Here is an 18,996-nt window from a genome sequence, read left to right as displayed (position 1 = left end):
CCTGGTTAATGGTTCCCCGACTCAGCACACCTCCTTTCCTTTAAATTCTCAGATGGAGCCAGTATTTTGCTTAATTCGAGATTTCATAAATGGCTATTAATCTCTGCTGGCATCTCCTGGAAATTGATGGGCTTGGCAAGATCAGGTAAACATGTTCAGATAATGTCCTTTCTCCTGTCCTCCTGACATCACTGATGGCGTTGTGCTTTCTTTTTCCTCCCAGAGACACTTTCTCCCTACTTCCTTGAGATATGATCGAATACCCAGGCGAAAGGTTCGGAGTTTGTGAACAACTTAAAGTTCATGTTGGATAAAGGATCTGGCTGACAGCACCATGTGGGGCATTGTAATCTGATGATGCTGGCGCCAACCCATTCCCCAGGGGTCTGGGACTTGCCGATACAGGCCTCCCATCCATGCTCCACAAAGGGTGCAGCTGGGAGAGCTGGAACCTATTCTGAGAAGCTGGGCCTTCTGCTCTCCTGGCATTGATGGGAAGGCCCCAGATATCTCCTTGGGGCTATTCAGGAAGCAGAAAGTTGTGCAGAAGCAGAGGCAGAAGGAGGCCCATGAGAGTTACTGACCTGCCTTAATTCATTTTGCAATCTGAATTGAGAACTTCATTTTGCAATCTGAATTGAAAAGTTTTAAAGCTTCTAATTGGTCAGAATCCTGTCTTGAGTATTCTCAGGGGATGTAGCTAATTATGTCTACTTCAAAGGTGCTCATTAACTTGGTGAACCCTTTTTCAACTTATCTCATGATCCAGGGAACAGTGTTTCTGAAATAGGACCTGGGTGGGAATAGAAATGTTGACTATTTACCCCATAGACACTGAGCACCCCCCCGTGCCAGATTTTCTGCCAGGCACTGGGGCGGGGAGGTGGGGGGTAAGACTAAGACAGAGTTTGTGTCCTTAAGCCTAACAGACTGTCAAATGAACAACTTCTCTTGATTGGGTTGTTGAGTCAACAGAGACAGTTAATACACACTAGAAAATCAGTCTGATGAATTGAACTGACCCATCAATCTGGCATAGAAAAGCTGGTTATGTGTGTAGGCAGAGTAGGGAGGGGAAGGAAGGAATGGTTCGAACTAGTTCCAAGTGTGGACAGAGTGGGAAAGGGACAAAGCACAGTACAAACTAGTTTTATGTGTAGACACAATGGGAGGGGGATAAAACGCTTGGTGAACACACAAAACAGCAGATGTGTTCTCGATGGGGAGATTGGTCCTGTGAGCAATTCCTGAGATGATGACACTCCATGAATGGAATGGTGGTCTGACACCCTGTAGACTCGGATGGTTAGATGGTTGCTGGGGATTAGAGGGGTTTGATGAAAGGATTAGGAGTAACTCTACTTGATGAACCCATGTAATATTGTCAAATGTCAACATTGTGACATTGATCATGTTTACAATAACATAACTGCTATGATGGTCATCTTCCAGCACTGATTGGTTCTCCATGTACTGTTGATGATGGTGATGATGATAAGAGCAACTACCCTTTGTTGAGCATCTACTAAGGGTCAGGTGCTTTATATAATTTCTTCTTGTCTCCCAACAGCCTACAATGTAGGAGTTATGCTCTGTATTTTACAGGTAAGGATTCTAAGGCTCAGAGATGTGACTTTCCCTGTCATATGTCTTGAGAGTCAGCAACGTAAGGGAACAGTTAAGAGTGTGTGCCCAAGCCAAGCATTGTGGTTTTGGTGCCTCCTCTGACATTGCAAAGCTCGAACGACCTTGGGCAAGCTGTGAAACTTCTCTAAGCCTTGGTGTTATGTCTGTAAAATGAGACTGTTGTGAAAATCCAATGTGCCTGTCACAGTAAGCGATTAACATGTGTTAGCCGCTACTTCTGCTGTTTTTCTCTCCTCCTTCTTCTCCTCTGAGGCCTCCTCTTCCTTTTTCTTTCTCTTCTTTTAAAAATAGTGACATAGTAAATTATTATTATTATTATTGATAGCAGGGCTGGGAGTCAAAGACAGACTTGTCTGGCTGCAAAGCAGTGTCCTTTCTTGGGTACCACACTGCCTTCTGGGGACAAGGAGATGATAAGTTGTCAAGTGAGTCTATCCTGGACTTCGTGATCCCCTTGTCTGTCATATGGCTCTCCGCCACTCCAGACACCCCGGGCCACCTGGAGTGGTTGGTGCTTTGGGAATGCATCTGCCCAGAGTCCAGATGGCCAGTTCTCTTTCCAGCCAACGACAAAGGCAGATGCCGCTCACCAGGTGGAATGAACTAGAGACCGCTCCCCAGTGAGAGGGACATCTCTTCCTCTTTCCCATCTAGAGTTCTGCCTCCTGAAGAGTCCAGCAGTGGCCTATCCTCCTGTTTAGCCAAAGCCATGGGGTGTGTTTTGAAGCAAGGGGCTGGATGACCGCAACCCATCTGTTCAGGGCCTCTGATTAATATACACTTCCTGGGGAGCCCCTGGGCTCCTTGACTGTGTCTGATTAAAGCAGCCAGGGGTGACCCAAATATAGCCCAAATGTGTTAGGTAAGGACTCTTTGGTCTCAGGAAGCAGATAAAACTCACTCTGGTAGTGTACACAGAAGAGGCAAACTTACCAGAAGGCTTTAGAAGTGTCTCGTAAACCCAAGAGTAAACATGTAGCTGAGGATCTAGAGCATTGCAGGGAACCCATGGAATGAACATTCTGTTCTTGCTCTGCGTTACAATGCATGGCTCCCGTATTCCTTCCTTCCAAGAACTGGCTCTCTCTGCTGTTCCCCTGTGGAAAATATGGGCACCTGCAACACTTGTTTTTTTGTGCATAGCTCCAGTCACAAGGGGACCTTCTCTCTCTCTTCCAAATCTAAATACCAAGGAAGCATCTCTCATTGGCCTCTTCTGGGCCAGGTCACCATTGACAAACTTGATGGAATTGCACACGGATATTAAGACAAATCAATATAAATCCTAGGTAGGAAGGTGGAAGTGCTTATTAAATGATAAATAAAGGGATTAGACAAAATTGTGTATCCAACAGGATTACAACTCTTTAAATCTATTTATGCATATGGTTGAAGATTAAAAGAGGCCACGGTGAGGTGTATTAAATGGCTTGTATTCTGGTAAACTCAGTTTATTTTGCTACCATGGCTATTAATAATAATAATAATTGGCATCTATGCTGTACTATACAGGTCAGAATGCACTGGGGGTGGGCATTCTGCACAGCTGTAGGCAAGTAAACTGAGGTTCAGAGAAGTTGTGGACCCCGGCAATATACAAGCAGCAGAGTCAGACTCTAGGTCTCACGCTCCTTCACCTGCACTGTATTGTATCTCGTGTTGTAATCTTGACCAAAGAAAGAGAATTTGAACATCAGTTCTGCATCAGGAACATTCAAGTTTGACGACATCTAGAGAGAGGGTCCTGAGGTCACGTGTGGTGCAAGGAAATAAGGAGTGGAGGTTTCCCAGAGTAAGAACCCAGGAGGAAGTAAGCAGGTTCAGTCTTCTTTTCTCTGTGTTCAAAGAACGGCTGTGTGCATGGCTAACCCAACCCTCTATGTCAAAATTTGCATAGGAAATATACAGAAAGATGTTACTAACCTTAAATATTCCAAATATTAAAAGTAGTCCAAATTGCCCTGGAGACACCTGAGTTTCCATTACTAGAGATGATTTCACATGAAGGAAGCACTCTAGTTCCCCAAATGTGAGATACCAATTGATCTTTTGTAAGGCTTCTGACTGGAGATGTTGCTGCCACTCTAAAAACTCTGTTAAGGTCCCAAACATGGTCTGCTTTTTTTTTTTAAACAGGGAATATAGATGAAATATTGGGTGATTTAATGAATATCTATGGCCAATTCATCTAAACATACTATAGGTTCCAATTCAAGGGCATTATATTATTTTCTAACATCAGAAGAGTAAGGATATTTTGCCCCATGTCAAAGACATGTTGGGGATAATTGTAATTTGTCAAAGACCAATAAGGGGGGAAAATCCAATTCTTAGTCTATGGTAATTTTTGCTTTTGAAGAGGATAGGGGATCTAGCTCAAAGGCCAGAATGTACCCAGTAAAAGGGGCTGTGAGAGGCAGATGCCTGCTGGGGCTTTGGCCAGGCTCCCATCCATCCTGTACTGGGATGGTCCTGCTATTCAGTGATGAAGATTTGGGAGCTCGTAATGCTACTGATGTGTAAATGCATTTTCAGCTATTTTATCAAGCTGCCCTTCCAGGTTCATTATAATTAATATTTATGGTTGGGATATGTTCCTCCAGTCATTCTACAAATAGGTCTATTGTTCAGGTAAAATTTATAGCAAGTTGGACTAAGGGGAGGCACCAGTGATCCCAGGCTTGTACATCTCGTAGGAAACAAAAGCTTTACCAATGGTTTTGTGTGGGTGTGGATCTTCAGTCTATAGGCCCAGGCATCTTTTATAGAGATAATTAACTATGCTGTTATGAATCCAAGGGGGGATGTGAATGTCTGTGTGCTGGAAGGCAGAGGCGGGTGGTACAAATTCCCCAAGATCATATCCTCCTCTGTTGTAACTGGCTTTGGCAAGTTCTACTCTCTGTCTCTCTGTCTACTCTCTGTCTCTCACAAAGGGTTACAGCTTCCTCTGGATGCAAAAGTGCAGGCAGGACCGCAGCAGAGTTCCCTGCCCAGTGGGATGGAAGGGTCTTCTTCCCTGCAAGAGTCCACATGGAGCCCTGGCACTTGCAACAGTGTCATCTGCACCTGCCAGAGATGTCCCACTGCGACATCTCAAATGGGGCTTGAAATTTCTGGCTGGGCCAGGAGGAAGGAAGTGGCTTTACCACTCAGCCATGCATCTGCTGATGAGCTCTGGCTGACTGGGGAACTATGGGGCGATGACAGATTTAGGCATTGGAATAAAATGCTAGCTTTGGTGTGCAGATTAGTACCTCCCCAAAACAATTTTTTGGAGGGTATGGATGGGGTTTCACATGCCCCCCAATAAGATCATAAACACCAATTCTGTAGGCATTCCCAGTCCATTACAGACCTACATACTTGATTCTTGACAGATGCCTGACTCCCAGCTCAGGTGAAAGCCTTACCTGTAAAACCCAGGGGTCGGAGAGATGATCTCTGTGGTCCTCTCCCTCAATAATGCATTTCCTTGCCATGTGGATTCCAACAAGATCTTGTTTATGTTGGAAACTGTCAGCAGATGCTGAAACTATCCCCGGCTGAGCGGGTATTATGGTACCCAGACCTCACGGGGCTGAAGGATGGGGTTGGGTCCATGGTGATGTGTCTGGTCTCCAGGTCATGGCGCAGAAGGAAGGGGAAGCACTCACCTGTCATTAAGACTTGCTCTTTGGCTTAATTTCCACTACTTACAGGCTGCATCTGGGTCCAATCAGGAGGGGCTCAGGGGGATGGGGAGCAGGTGGCACTGAGGACTCCAGGGAGAGCAGATACAAATTCGATACCACCTAGAGGTGGAGAATAGACAACAAAGGGTTCTAAAAACAACTTAAAAACTAGAGACGTGACAACCAAATGCAGGGTGTGACCCTTGACAGGATCCTGGGTTTAAAAACACAGCTATAAAGGATGTTATTGGGACTATTGGGGAAATCTGAATGTGACCGTATTAGATGACATTATTGTATCAATCTTAAATTTCTTAAGTATGAAATAGGAGTTGCAGGAGCTTAAGTGCCTGTGGACCCCTGTGCAGGGTGACCTGTGCCTCCTGAGAATCCTCTGGGGAAGGAGAGACAGAGGCACACAGGGGAGGAACAGGCTGCAGCTGTATCTGTAACGTTTTCTTTCTTATTTTTTGGGCGAATCTCAAGGGAATGATGCTGAATGAAAAAAGTCAATCCCCAAAGGTTATATACTATGTTATTCCACTTATGTAATCTTGTTGATAGGTCAAAATTATAGAACTGAAGGACAGCTGTATGGGGGCCCGGGGCCAGGGGCTGGGGGGTGGTTACAAAAGGGCAACATGGGGCATCCTGGTGGTGATGGAAATGCCCTGCATCTAGACTGTCAGTGCCAATTTCCTGCTGTGATCTTCTACTACGGTTTTGAAAGATGCTGCCATGAGGGAAACTGGGTAAAGGGTACCCAGGATCTCCATGCTATTTCTTACAATTTCCTGTGAATCCTCAGTTACCTCAAAATAAAAAGCTTAGTTTAAAAAAGAGGAAATAAGGCACGTATGGCAAAATATCAACTTCTATATGGCTCTTGGAAATCTGTTGTGTTTGTTCTACTGTTTTCTGAAAGTTTGAAATATCTAGTGAAAATAAAACCCTTCAGAGTTATCTAGTCAGCCTTCTGAGTAGGCGTCCTTGCCCAAGACCCGCTCCTGGTCCCCTCGGGCTGCTGTGATGGAAGGAAGTACAAGTCTCAGGAGTTCTGCAGGGCTGGGAGCAGATGCTTCGCTGTGGTGCTGACCCAGCCGACTCTCCCTGCCCTTGCTGACCCTGGGAGGGCGTCTAACGCTCCTCGAGGGTGGGGTGCCCTCAGAGCTCCCGCAGGGCTCCACTGGATCTCCTTGACATGTTAACAAAAAACAGACTGACTCTTGGTGACAGTTACTTCTAGACTAAGCTGTCGCAAGGAAGACCGTCTTCTCACTAGAATCCTTCAGTTTCGTATATTATAAAATTAGAGACTTGCATACCAGAATTTATTTATTATATAGCTTAATCACGACTTTGCATTCAAAAGAGACTAAATGAGAGGTGTAGAATAGTTTAAATGTACAAATAGAAAAGCATGTCTAAAAGATCAGCTAGATTGGAATACAATCTTAGGAATCATTAAAGAGGAAAGTGTTTTCCACCCAGCGTCGCAAGACAGACTCGGCCATAGCAGGGCTATTCACACGGATTCTGAATGACAATCAGCAGATATTCCTTATCTGTGGAGAGAGAGGGACAAAATTAATCCACCCTAAAAATTAAATTTGATAAGTGAGTACTTCAGCTAATCTGCTTTTGTCTTCAAAACATCACTTGGACCTTGTGTAGACCAATGGCTTCCCACCGTGCCTGCACACCAGAATCACCTGTCACGCCATTAGGAAATACCTTTACCCAGAGCTCAGTCCTAGAGAGTTTGATTTCATTGGTCTGCGGTGGGCTTCCAGGCATCGATCATTTTTTTTAAAGCTCTCCAAGTGATTCTGATGTGCAGCCGGGGTGAGAACAGGAGTAGAAAAGCTTTGCTGAGCTTACGGGTAATTCTGATCTTACAGATGTACCATAGAGCAGTTTTTTGGACCCTTGGTTTAGGAGCATGAGTCCTGTTTTACGCTGACATCTCCTAACACCGTGAACGTAATTCCTTCAAGGAAAGAAGGATTTCGGTGGCTGCTGTCTTTGGTAGGCCAGGCGGATGAGCTCCCTCCCCAGGGACCCTAGAGGCCTGCATCCACTCCCTCGCTTATCTCCGGGACAGGAGACATCTCCCCTACCCTCCAGAAAGTCTGTGTGCTAAGTTCACCCAACATGAGACCTACATATCCTAAATTTTTTGATTACTAATAATAACTGCAAGTGGGCAAAATTCAACTTCTTCAGAGGTCCAGTTAATCCCTAATTTCACAAAATTTTCAGGTTGGAACTTTCAGATTCAAACTTCTTCATTTTGTCATTGGAGAATATGTGCCATATTGAATATTAAAATCTATACTCCTGGTTCTCTGAAACAAAATTTTTATCCAGTAAAGTAGAAGACGCTTCAAATATGAAAGGAAATGCAAAATTACCTGGAGCAACCATGATTTCATGCTTCTTTGATCGGATCCTAAGGAAAGTGAGGTCGTTCTGAGGATCAATATCGCGGACAGTGCTCCTGGCTTTCATCGTCAGCTGATGAAGCAGACCTGCATATTGAACTGTTGTCGAGTTGTCCAAGGTTGTTCGGATTGGAATGCCTATTACGAGATTTAATTTGGGGTTAAAATTTTTTTCCGCTTATAAAAGTAATATGCACATTGTAGAAATATTGGCAAATACTGATAATTGTAAAGAGGAAGAAAAGTGATGGCTGATATTACTCCCTGGTAACAATTTTAGTTTATTTCCTTCCAAGCTTTTTGTCTCCACATGGATTTTAAAATATAGTTCAGTCAAACTATAATTACGTATTTGACAACTGCATTTTTCTTCATTTAAATGTTAGCATACAAGTTGCCCTTGTGGGTGACGATGTCATCATTATTTTTAGTGGCTGTACACTTTACTATTTATGGATCTATCATAATGTAATCAATCCCCTATTGTTGGATTGTTAGATATTGTACATTTTTTTCGTAGCCAATGGGGTGTCGAACATTTTTGTTCAAACACAGATCTTTTGGAAGCTGATAATTGATTATTTCAGTACGGATTTAACATATTACTATACACAAAGGATCTTCCCAAGCCTCCTGTCTACAGCAAGTCTGCTTTGAAATGCTTGGGCTCTGACATGGCGTTACTTTTCTTCCCTGAGGCTCGAAATAGAAATGGATATGTCTGCACATGGTAGAGAGCGTATCAAAAACGATTTTCCTAACTCCTCACATGGTATTTTGCAAACCTTAAAGTTTATATTAGAAAATAGCAACAAGGTCACTATAGTTTTGCTCGGCATTCCCTGGTTTGCTCTCATTCTTGGTTTAAGGATTATTAAATCTGGCTATGTGTGTGCTCTATTGTTCCATTCTATGAGTTAAAACAGAACCCATTAATTTAACTGGAAAAATCTAGGCAGACAAATATGCAAGTATAATTCAATTCAGTTCTGATCAATCTCGCTCAGTTCAGGTCTCCCAGCGCTCATGCTTACTGTGTAACAGGTGCTGTCCTAGGTATTTCCCATGTACTGTATCTAATCAGAGATGGCCTTCGTATTATTTTGAGAAATACCACATAGCCAGGGAACTCCAGGGATCTGATTTGCAAATGTGCCTTTAACTTAGGGGGACATAGGAAGGTGAATTTGGGATCGCTAGCAAATTCCTCAGGTACCTGAATTAAGGCCGATCAATAAAAGAGGCCAGCGTGGCTCTTGGGTTCCCCCAGAGAATTTAATTCCAGAAACTGTTAAACAAGATGAACACTTCAAGAGTGGATGAATGTTACCAACTTGAGATTTTACCAGTTTTTCATGAAACCCTTTGAGAGCCTCAATTCTGACTTTGAAACAGAGCTAATTTCTTTTTCTTTTCAGAAAACCGTTATCTCCAGAATAGGTCTTGCTAAATAATACGAGGACAATATTTACAGGAAAACCTATTTAATAAATAAGGTTTATATAAAATTTGTTAATTTATGCATTACTATTTGCTAGCCACTTTGCCCCCAGAAGTCAGTTATGTCTTTCACACCTGAAGGAACGTCCCGAGACAGGTATCTTTAACAAGCAGGAAACTGAAATGCAGCAAGCCCTCAACCTTTCAAGAGCACTTTTTGACGAATAGTTTTATTTTGCATCCCGAATAGTCACTTACCTACAAAGTCTGCATTGCTCAGTGTCAGAACAAGAAATACAACCGGAATAAATTATTTAAAATGTAGATGACAAGATTATGAATCAGATACTCAGGCCTATTTGGTTAGTCTATTCATGATCCAAGTCAATAAATAAAACAGCCAGCCTTTCTGAATAATAAGTGCGCACTGTGGAAACTCTTAAGAGTTTTTCATATCCTCTGTAGGCACTTGAAAAAAATCAATCAACAAATATTTATTAAGCTCTTGCTTGGTATCATGTGAGGTAATTAAAAAATAACTTATTAAGAAGTAATTTTAGCACATGGTATAAAATTCGCCCACTTCCCCTTCCTGAGAGGTAGCCACTGCTCCCAGTTTCTTCAGTATCCTTCCAGAGATATTCCATGTCTACCCAACTATGTTTGTGTTCATGTTCTTTATTTTATTGTATCATTCTCTATTCTATACCTTAATTTTAAAAATTTAATACACTTGGGAAATTGTTCCATTCATACATGTAGGGCACGGGCCTTCATGTTAACGACTGCATAATATGGTTGTTGAATGGATGTTTTGTAATACATGTAACTAACAGATCCTCCTGACGGGCATTTACACTGTTTCCAATCTTTGATTTTTATAAACAAGGCTACAGAATATGTCCCTGTGCGTCCCATTTCACATCTGTACATGGAGGATACCATACATATATGTAGGGTACATTCCTAAAATGGAACTCCAGGAACAAAGAGTATGGATCTGATATTGCCAAATCTATGGCAGGACTTTAAAACATGACTCTTTAAGATCCCAGTGATCTGGCCCCCTTCAACTGGACATTTGTACTTTGGTTGATAGATTGCATTTCAAAAACAAAAGGAATTGAAAAAGAGTAAAAGGAATTGGCTGGATGGTTGATAAAATCTAATGAGATTCAAACGATGGATGGTTAGAAATGCTGAGAATATTTAAAATTAAGAGCCTACAGAAATCAGGTTTATATAGATAAGAATATATGACAGATATGACTGCCTGGGGAAAAATAATATATATACACAACAGCATCTAATTCAATGATCAGCGCAGCAATATTGTAAACAGTGTGTGGCTTTCTAAACGGGAATCCAAAGTTAAAATCTACATTATTGATAACTCTACTTTATTGTCGTGAGTCAGAAGTCTATGTCTCAGCAAAGGAGAAGCCAGAGGACTCTATTTAACATGGCATACGATGAGATCTAAATGTTTAAGCACGGTGGAAGGCCTCCTAAACACAAATACAGTGCAAAAATATGTTAAAACGATTTGCCTAGAATTAGGAGACTAAAACCGCTAGAGAAAATGGAGCACATAAACGCCATCTTAGTTAAATATTTTCAGCATTAAATTTCTTGGGACTTCTGAAAGCTGCAAAGCTGCACTATGAAAAATGACACTTTCATCTAAATTGAGTAGGCTGTTGAAATGGAGTATTTTATTACATTCTGGTCACACAAGTTATACCGTATGCTATTAATAAACATCTTTGCCACACACTCTGTTTATTAACAATCTGGCTATAAAAATAAGCCCCTCATTTGTATTTTTGGGAAAAAGGTTAATTTGGCTTTCAGAAAAGTGCCCTGAATCGTAACACCAGCTTATCCTGGTATTACAAGAAGTTAATGGGTATTAAAAATAATATTTTGTTGCCTTTGGACAAGAAAAATGTTAATTGAGAAACCTCAGGAAAATAAAGCACAAATCTTTCTAATCCCACTACTCAGAGATAATCACCATAACCCATCCCTGCCTTGTCCTCCATATTTATTTGCAATGTCTGTGCCTGGCTTTATTTATGATTAGAAAATGCTGGGTACTGCTCCCATCTCTGCTCTTTTCATCTACTACTGGAAGTAGTTTTCCATGGCTCTCAATATTCTTCAACATTTTAAATAGAGTAATGGTTCATCAAGTAACTATTACTTAATTAATTTAAAATTCTCCCTACTATTGGGATAGATTTACTTGTTTATTTATTGCTATTACACACGATGCCTCAGTGAATATCTTTTGTACCTGAATCTCTTCTTCATCACTCTTTAAGATAAATTCCTAGGAGTGGAATTACAGATCACAGGGTGTGGCCATTTTTCAGTCATTTGAGGCATATTGCTAAGATTATGTACTTTAGACTAAGATCCTCTAAAGTAACACATCAGATGAGATGTTCTGGGTGGCACCTGCACGGGGTTAAATAGCGTCCCTGCAAACTTCAAGTCCACCATAAACCTCAGAATGTGACCTTATTTGGAAATAGGATCTTTGAAGAGTAATTCGTGAAGATGAGGTCACACTGGACTAGGATGGGCCCTAATTCAATGACTAGAGTCTTTACAAGAAGAGAAAACAGAGACAAAGAGAGCAGAGCACCACATGAGGTGTTGGAGGGGATGGAGGCTGAGATTGGAGTGATATGTCTAGAAGCCAAGGAACGCCAAGGATTGCTGGAAACCACCAGAAGTTGGGGGAGAGGTAAAGAAGGACCCTCCTGTCGAGCCTTCCAAGACAGCCTGGCTGTGCTGACACCGTAGCCTCCAGAACTGAGAGAGAAGACGTTTCTAACCTTTTAAGCCATCAAGTGTGTGGTACTTTGTTGCAGCAGCCAAAGGAAATGAATGTAACGCCTCTATGAAGTCACGTGGACAGCCCGTCTTAGAGGGTGTGGCAGAGTTTCCGCAAAAGCCTGGAACTAAAATCAGTTCAACCAGAACCATGCAGGAGGGCTGGACCACTTCCTGGAAATACTAGGCATAGCTCTTGACTTACCCGTATAGCTGATCTTAAATTCTCTCCCTCCTGATCACTGGGTAAATTTATTACATTCATTTGACCTTGAGTTATTTTTAATTCTATTTTATTATTTTGCAAAACACATCAAATGTTTTATCTGTACAAATCAATTAAAAATCCCCACATTCTCAGAACAATTTAATTATAATTCTATTAAGCGTTGGGTGTTGTGCCAAGCCTTTGATAATTATTATTTCATTTAATTATCATGACCATCAGTAGAGGAGGTTATTTTCCACTTTTAATGATAAGGGATTGAAGCTCAGAGTTTAAACAGACTTTCAGGTGGTAGTTGTTCAATAAATATTTATTGATGGATTTGCTCCAAAATAATGATTAGCTGTGAGATTCTGTTGCCAGGCACTGAGGGGGCAATGTGCCAATTCCATGTCTCCATCATGAATAATATGAAGTAGCTACTCTTATTTCACCTAGTGCCCTGGGATTTGCGGCACCTCTTGTCCTTACAAATGCCTGATTTAGCAATGAAACCAGCAGGAGCCTTTAAGAGGTCACCACCATAGCTGAGCATGGAGCAGTGCACCAGAGAAAATGCTCTGTGCAGTGTTAACAGGGACTAGGGAGCGAGAGCAAGTTTCTCCTATAAGTCTACAGATTTCATAAATGGAAACGTACTGGCCTTTCTGATACTAAGTCCACAAAGACTATACTATAAATACCATTAAAATTAATTCACCAAGATTTTATTAAACAGGTAAAGGAACAATTTCATTTAAAATGAAGACTGAAACTCTGTATCCTTCATAATGTTAAAACCAAAACAAACTGCCAACAATATTTTCCTTATCTTCAATTTGATAGTTTTATAGGTACTCCTGAAATGTTACAAGAATTACCATACCTTTAAAAATTCTACCAAGTGTAGTGTTTCTTGGGAATATATAGACATTTTTAGACATGTCTTATTCATATTTACATCCCTGGCTCTCAGGAGAGTGCTTGGCATACAACAGATAATAGATGTTTTATAAGATGTTTGATAAGCTAAAATATACAAAATATGATTTTATTTCAAATTTTAAGACGCTTGTCTTAAGGTGTGGCACAACAAACAGGTTCTTGGTTGGCTTCTGGTGTCAAGAAGACAGCCTGTGATGTATTTACCTTCTGCATTTACAACCATCGTTCCAATAACCCCTTTATGGGTCTGGATCCTCTTTAGGGTTTCCTCCACCTCTGCCTGGAAGAGATCAGGAAGGTAATTAACTGAAACGGTCTTTATGGTGACCCCAATCCTAAAGAGAATAATGTTTAGAAAGACACCTACTCCCTTAACCCATGGTACTGGATGCTATAATCTCATTTTATTATATTTTTGCTGAGGAAGATTCGCCCTGAGCTAACATCAGTGACCAATCTTCCTCTTTTTGCTCGAGGAAGATTAGCCCTGAGCTTACATCTGTTGCCAATCCTCCTCTATTTTATATGTGGGTTGCTGCCACAACATGGCCACTGACGAGTGGTATATGTCTGCACCCAGGAACCAAACCTGGGCCGCTTAAGCAGAGTGCACCGAACTTAACCACTGGGCCATGGGGCCAGACCCTATAATCTCAGAATTCTGGAAGACAGCTTCAAAATTGTCAAGTCTCATATACAAGCCTACATAAGACTCTATCAATACAGCCATGACAAATCTCTTGGCTTGAATTCTTCTAGAGACAGAGAGCTTACTGTCTCCCAAGAGCTCACTCCATTTTTATCCGTCTCTATTTACTGGAAAAGTATTCTTTACATTGGACAGAAATCTGCTCTCGATCATCTTTCATTCATTGATCCTTCTATACTCACATGAAAAATTCCTTTTCTACATGATAGACCTTTAAATATTTACAGAGCTGTATCATTACCTCCTTCTGTCTTAAAGTATTCCTTAATGAGAAATCTTGTTCTCAGTCCTAAATGTTACCTAATGGGGAGTTCAGATTACTAAATTCAGGATATTCTGTAAAAACTATGCATTCCAGGGCTCCAGGATTCTCTTGGTAACTACAGCCGGAGTCTCAGTGCAAGCTGAATGCTGAGCCATGAAAGATTATGTTGGAACCCCATCATTAGGTTTTAAACTCAGCTTTCTGAATGAATCTTATGCATAGACTATATTGTACCAGTTTTCGTCCCCTCGACAAACGCTAAAGTCAAGAATAATCTTTTTCAAACCCGTGTACTGTTCATAGCTGAGTAATCACTGGACATTCTGAATTCAATCAGTATTCTGCAAAGTCTCCTGATGAGGGTTTGTGACTTTTTCCCCTCCCAGCATCGTCAGGTGAACAGTTATCTTTTGCACCGATGTGGGCAGAAGCACTCATTTCCTCTTTTCCACCACCAGAGCAGGTGTTTCCTGAATTTCAGGCATTCATGTACTAGAGTCACGATTTCTGCCATTATGAATACCATCTATATTATTTACCTAGCACATTCTTTAAATTATCTCGCTGCTAAAGGCTGAAATAAAGGCATTTGAAAAGGAAATGATACATCTACCACCACAAAGGGAAATCTGGTATCATTTGTCATAAGTGGATATAACCATGAAAACAAAACCAAAGGAGAAGATATTATTAAGTTCTACCACAATGAAAGCTCTGAGCGTGAGGTCTGTTCTTCAGGTGAAAGTGGAAATTATCAAATGATAGTGGTATTAAGGACCTAATAGTGCCAGAAACTTTCTCCTGGATATAGTCTAAAGGCTGCAAAAAAAAAACAAAAACAAAAACAAAAACAAAAACAAAACAAACCGGAAGAGGAATAACGTTCTCTGATGTGATGCTCTCTGTGTTACTGGTATTTCTGAGGCATCTTATGTCACAACTAATGTTTGCATCTCACTTTGGGAAACAAAGCACTAAAGTATGAGTTGTACAGGGGATCAAGAATTTATTACATTTTTGCCATCTTTAAGAGAATGCCCACAGCTCCTTCCACCCCTGCTCTCGTTTCTTTCTCTTTTACTTCTCTCCCAAACGCCTCTCTCTGCTCTCCCCGGCCTTTCTCTGCCTTCTCCCAGCTGTTTTCTCTTATGATTTCTGAGTCCTCCTAGTACAATCTCTTAATCCCCATCTCCATGCCCTTTTCCTTCCTCTCTTACAACTCTTTGCTTTCACCTTGCTCTGTTTCAAACTTTCCCCAGTCTCCACTTTCCTTCTCTTCTATTATTATTACTGTTATTTTTGCGCTCTCTCTTCCTTTTCCTCTTTTCTCCTTTCTCTTTATTTTCCTATCTTCTCTCTCAGTATCCCCTCCTTCTCCCCGCTCTGCATTCCCCTGTGCTCCCTGTCCCATCTCTTTCTTCCCTCTTGGGTGATTTTTCTCCTCTCCAGCTCGTCCCTTCCCTTTGCAAACTTTCCTCGCGGTCCAGATCTCTCACCCTCCTCGGGATCTTTATCCCTTAATATCTCTCTTCTCTTTCTCAATATAGCGGCCCCCCCCCAGACCCGCCCCCATGCCGATTCAACGCCCTAGATAGCTATCCCCCAAGACAGCTTCCCCCATCTAGGCATCTTCTTCGTAGGGTCTCCCTGGAGCCCCTCCAAGAAGCTTCTGGAGCCCCCAGCCTTCGCGGCGACCCCGGCCCCGGCCACGCCTGGGTCGGCCCCGGGAGGCCTCCTCCAGCCGATGCCCTTGGAGCGGCGGGTCGCGGACGGAGACCCCAGATTTACCATCGCGCGAGCGGCGAGACTCTGGGCTCAGTCCGGCGCCTCCGCTGCCCCGGACGTCAACAACGCTTCCAGCCGTTGCTAGGAGACAGGGTAGGAAGTGACCTCCCGGAAGCGTCGGTGCCGCGCCTGCGTGCGCGCGGGTCGGGCAGCCGCCGGCGACCGCGCTTCCGCCCTGACCTGGCCCGCCGCCTCCCGGCCGCCGTAGGCGGGGCTTGGGGATGGTACCCCGGGCCGCTCGCCTGCGCTTCTCCTTGGCCCGCGGAGCGATGGGGCCGAGGAGCGGAGGGCGTAGGCCGACCTCCGGGTCGTTCGTTCGTCCATTTATTCGTTCATTCCTCGAGGTACGCATTAGTGTAACAGCCGCTTCCCGGCTCAAGAACGACTGACCCCCTGCCACGTGCCAGGCTCTCCTCTGGGCCAGGGAGACAGACCAGATGCGACCAGCGAGGCAACACTGTCCAAGTGTGATTCCTGCTCGGGAGCAAACGAACAGGGCTGCGTCCATCTGACCCCGGGGTTGGGTCCCTTAGCTATTGGGTAATAGAATCGGCTACCTGGGACACTGGGCGGGCTTCCTTCAGCGCTGGCCTGGGCAGCAGTGGTGTTTGTCCCCCCGCCCCCCAAGGATAGTTTTTTGTGTTAAAGAAGAAATATATCACGGTCTGGAATAGTACAATCATGTGTATGTATGTATATGTTAATTTACATCTCCCCACCCCCAGAACAGTAGGGTAAGCGACGTTTTACATCTTACGTTCTCAACTAGTTGTAGCACTCCCATACTGCTCTTCCCTCCCTTGAAGAGTTGCTACGTACCAGTATTTTTGTATAATCCATTAGGGTCTTTCTGTTTTGTCATTATTTGCCAACAGTGCTGAGTTGCTGAAAAACTGCAGGTGGTAGTGCTGGGGGTTCTACACAGCGCCATGGAAGAGCATTCCCCTGAGTGTTTCCGGAACTGCTGGAGGAAACAGAAGTTAAAGATCAATTAGGGATGGTCAGAGGACACTTGACCTTTGGAAGGGCGTTGATAATATCTTTGTAGCTTCAGAGGAGGAGACCAACTAACGTCTGAATTGCAGCAGGAGAATTTTGTGGCTGGAGTCATAAAGTCCCGGGGTTTGGAGAGGGCAAACGTTGATTACAAAATACCAGTGGTAGGTTGAGAATACATCTCGGTAGGGACCGTACTATGGTGACTCTATAATACAAGTCCAGTTCGTGCATGCGTTTCCAGAAAGCAGCCTCACACCAAACAAGGCATCCCTACTGCTAGGAATGCCAGCTGGAATCTGAATGGGCCCGTGTCAGGGATGCCCTGAAACAATTTTGAACTCAGTGGTGGTTTTGGACTAGATGATCCATTTCAACTTGGAGCCTGTCATTTTATGGCTTTAAGTTCCGAGACGTTCTGAGAAGCTCTAGTTCTGCTGCTGCTGCTTTTTTTTTTCATTTTTGGTGGAGGAGGAGATTCTGGTCACCGTCATTCTCCCCTTTTCCTCTAAGAAATTTATGCTTCTCAAAAATCCAGGTCACGGCAGCTAATCCTCCTCATTCAACACCTGGGATTCCAACCAAGATGATTTGGAATGAACAGCGAAGGTGGTGGGGGAGGAATCTGGTGTGTCTGTGTGTCTACAGAGCTAGCTCTTGTCTGATTGCCTATATCTACCATTTTAAGTCATAAAAGTATAGGTGTTTACAGTAATACTGGCTGAATTGTATAAAGACTGATTCTTGGGCTCTCTGGGTGTTTCTGATCAAGGAGATTCCTACTTGATTGTGTCGCCATTTGTTCTGCTTGTAAAAGTCCGTGGCAGTGCACCATATCTGTTATGTCAATCAGCTTTAATGAAGGAAGCGGCTGCATATGCATGGAGTGTGAATCCCCTCATTTCTGGAGTCAGGGTGTCAAACTTGTTCAATAGCTGACAGCTGTGATTAGAGCAAAGCAAGACTCCAGCATGAAAGGCACTGACAGGAGTGCCCAACTGCTGAAAAAGTAATAAGAAGTAGCCAAACTGACTTCCAGCAAACAGTCGTGTTTGACTCGCTGTGCACAGGAAATCAATGAGGAGAATATGAGCCATTTTCTCCGTATCGATTTTCACTTCTAATTATTCCTTGGAGGTGCCTTGGTTTAATTTTTGTGCCTTTTTGGGACTACAATGAACACCCAGAGCCGTGCTATATAGAATATCCTGGCAGTCTGCTCCCTATGCCGTCCTCACTACATGTCAATGATCCTTTTCCCTTCTTCTCCCATCCGCTCCCCACTTCCTTTGATTCACAGTAAATGCTAAAAAACTTTGAACTTAAGTGGAAGGATTAATAAATAATACTTTTTGCAAGTACTCTTAAGTGACCCAAAAAGTTGGGGTACATGCGAAGACAAAGCATGCCATTCTTCACATACAGGTTTGTTAAAATGAGATGATTTTCTTCCGGGGTCTCTCTTTCTCTTTGATGAAGTCCTGCTCCCGGCTTAGCCTGAAGAAATCCAAGTAGCTTCATGATCTTGAGGTTTCTCTTGGCATTTTTCTATACCACTCCGTATATCTATCTTTGGCGCTCTTGCTGGTTGGCAAATATTAAAAACAGGGCTATGGAGTATGTTTTGTGCCCTTTTCTCATGCGATGAGGCATTGTGTGTCAACTTAAACGGAACTTCTTCTAGTACTCTACTGGTTTCGCTCCAAAAAGTGCACGCTAGATTCGTTGAAAATGCCCCTTAATGCTAAGGCAGGCTTAGAGTATGTCAGTGATATCAGTAAGTATTCCATGTAACTGACCCAATGCCATAGAATTACAGAATTACAGATTTAGGGTTCCAGAAGATCAACCATTTTCTACTTCTTATTAGGACAAAGGCACCCTCTGGGATAATTCTTTCCAGCACTCAGGTATAACATAAGCATGTACTTCCCATAAGGGAATGCTCCCCGTTGGAATTAAATGATTTCCTAGAGCACAGAATTTGGAGTTGTGTGCAGCCAGGGTTGATGTTTCTAGGTGTATTTCCTTGAGTAAAATAA

At 42.8% G+C, this 18,996-nt stretch overlaps 1 protein-coding gene and 1 long non-coding RNA gene across 2 annotated transcripts; one reads left to right on the top strand and one right to left on the bottom strand.

Annotated features, from left to right (window-relative positions):
- Positions 1-6,643: 6,643 nt before the first annotated feature.
- Positions 6,644-16,202, bottom strand: DYNLRB2 (dynein light chain roadblock-type 2). Its single transcript, XM_008508689.2, has 4 exons — positions 15,962-16,202; positions 13,404-13,479; positions 7,736-7,903; positions 6,644-6,886 (listed from the first exon to the last, which is right to left on the bottom strand). Exons 1-4 carry the CDS (start codon positions 15,962-15,964, stop codon positions 6,843-6,845), a joined length of 291 nt encoding a protein of 96 aa, XP_008506911.1. The 5' UTR covers positions 15,965-16,202; the 3' UTR covers positions 6,644-6,842.
- LOC139082218 (uncharacterized) lies at positions 16,069-18,571 on the top strand. The gene is made up of 2 exons (XR_011538013.1): positions 16,069-16,302; positions 16,834-18,571. It is a non-coding gene; the product is annotated as an uncharacterized lncRNA (long non-coding RNA).
- Positions 18,572-18,996: the final 425 nt, after the last annotated feature.

This window comes from Equus przewalskii, chromosome 3 (genome assembly GCF_037783145.1).
Source record: "Equus przewalskii isolate Varuska chromosome 3, EquPr2, whole genome shotgun sequence".
NCBI lineage: Eukaryota > Metazoa > Chordata > Mammalia > Perissodactyla > Equidae > Equus > Equus przewalskii.
Note: the sequence above shows the minus strand (reverse complement) of the source record. Positions and strands in the feature narration are given on the sequence as shown.

Bases quoted from the DNA above. Each gene is read 5' to 3' on its own strand.
- DYNLRB2 (XM_008508689.2), bottom strand. The intron at 7,904-13,403 runs GTAAATACATCA...ATCTCGTAATAG, and splicing joins GATGGTTGTAAATGCAGAAG to GCATTCCAATCCGAACAACC. The intron at 6,887-7,735 runs GTAATTTTGCAT...CTCTCTCCACAG, and splicing joins TGAAATCATGGTTGCTCCAG to ATAAGGAATATCTGCTGATT.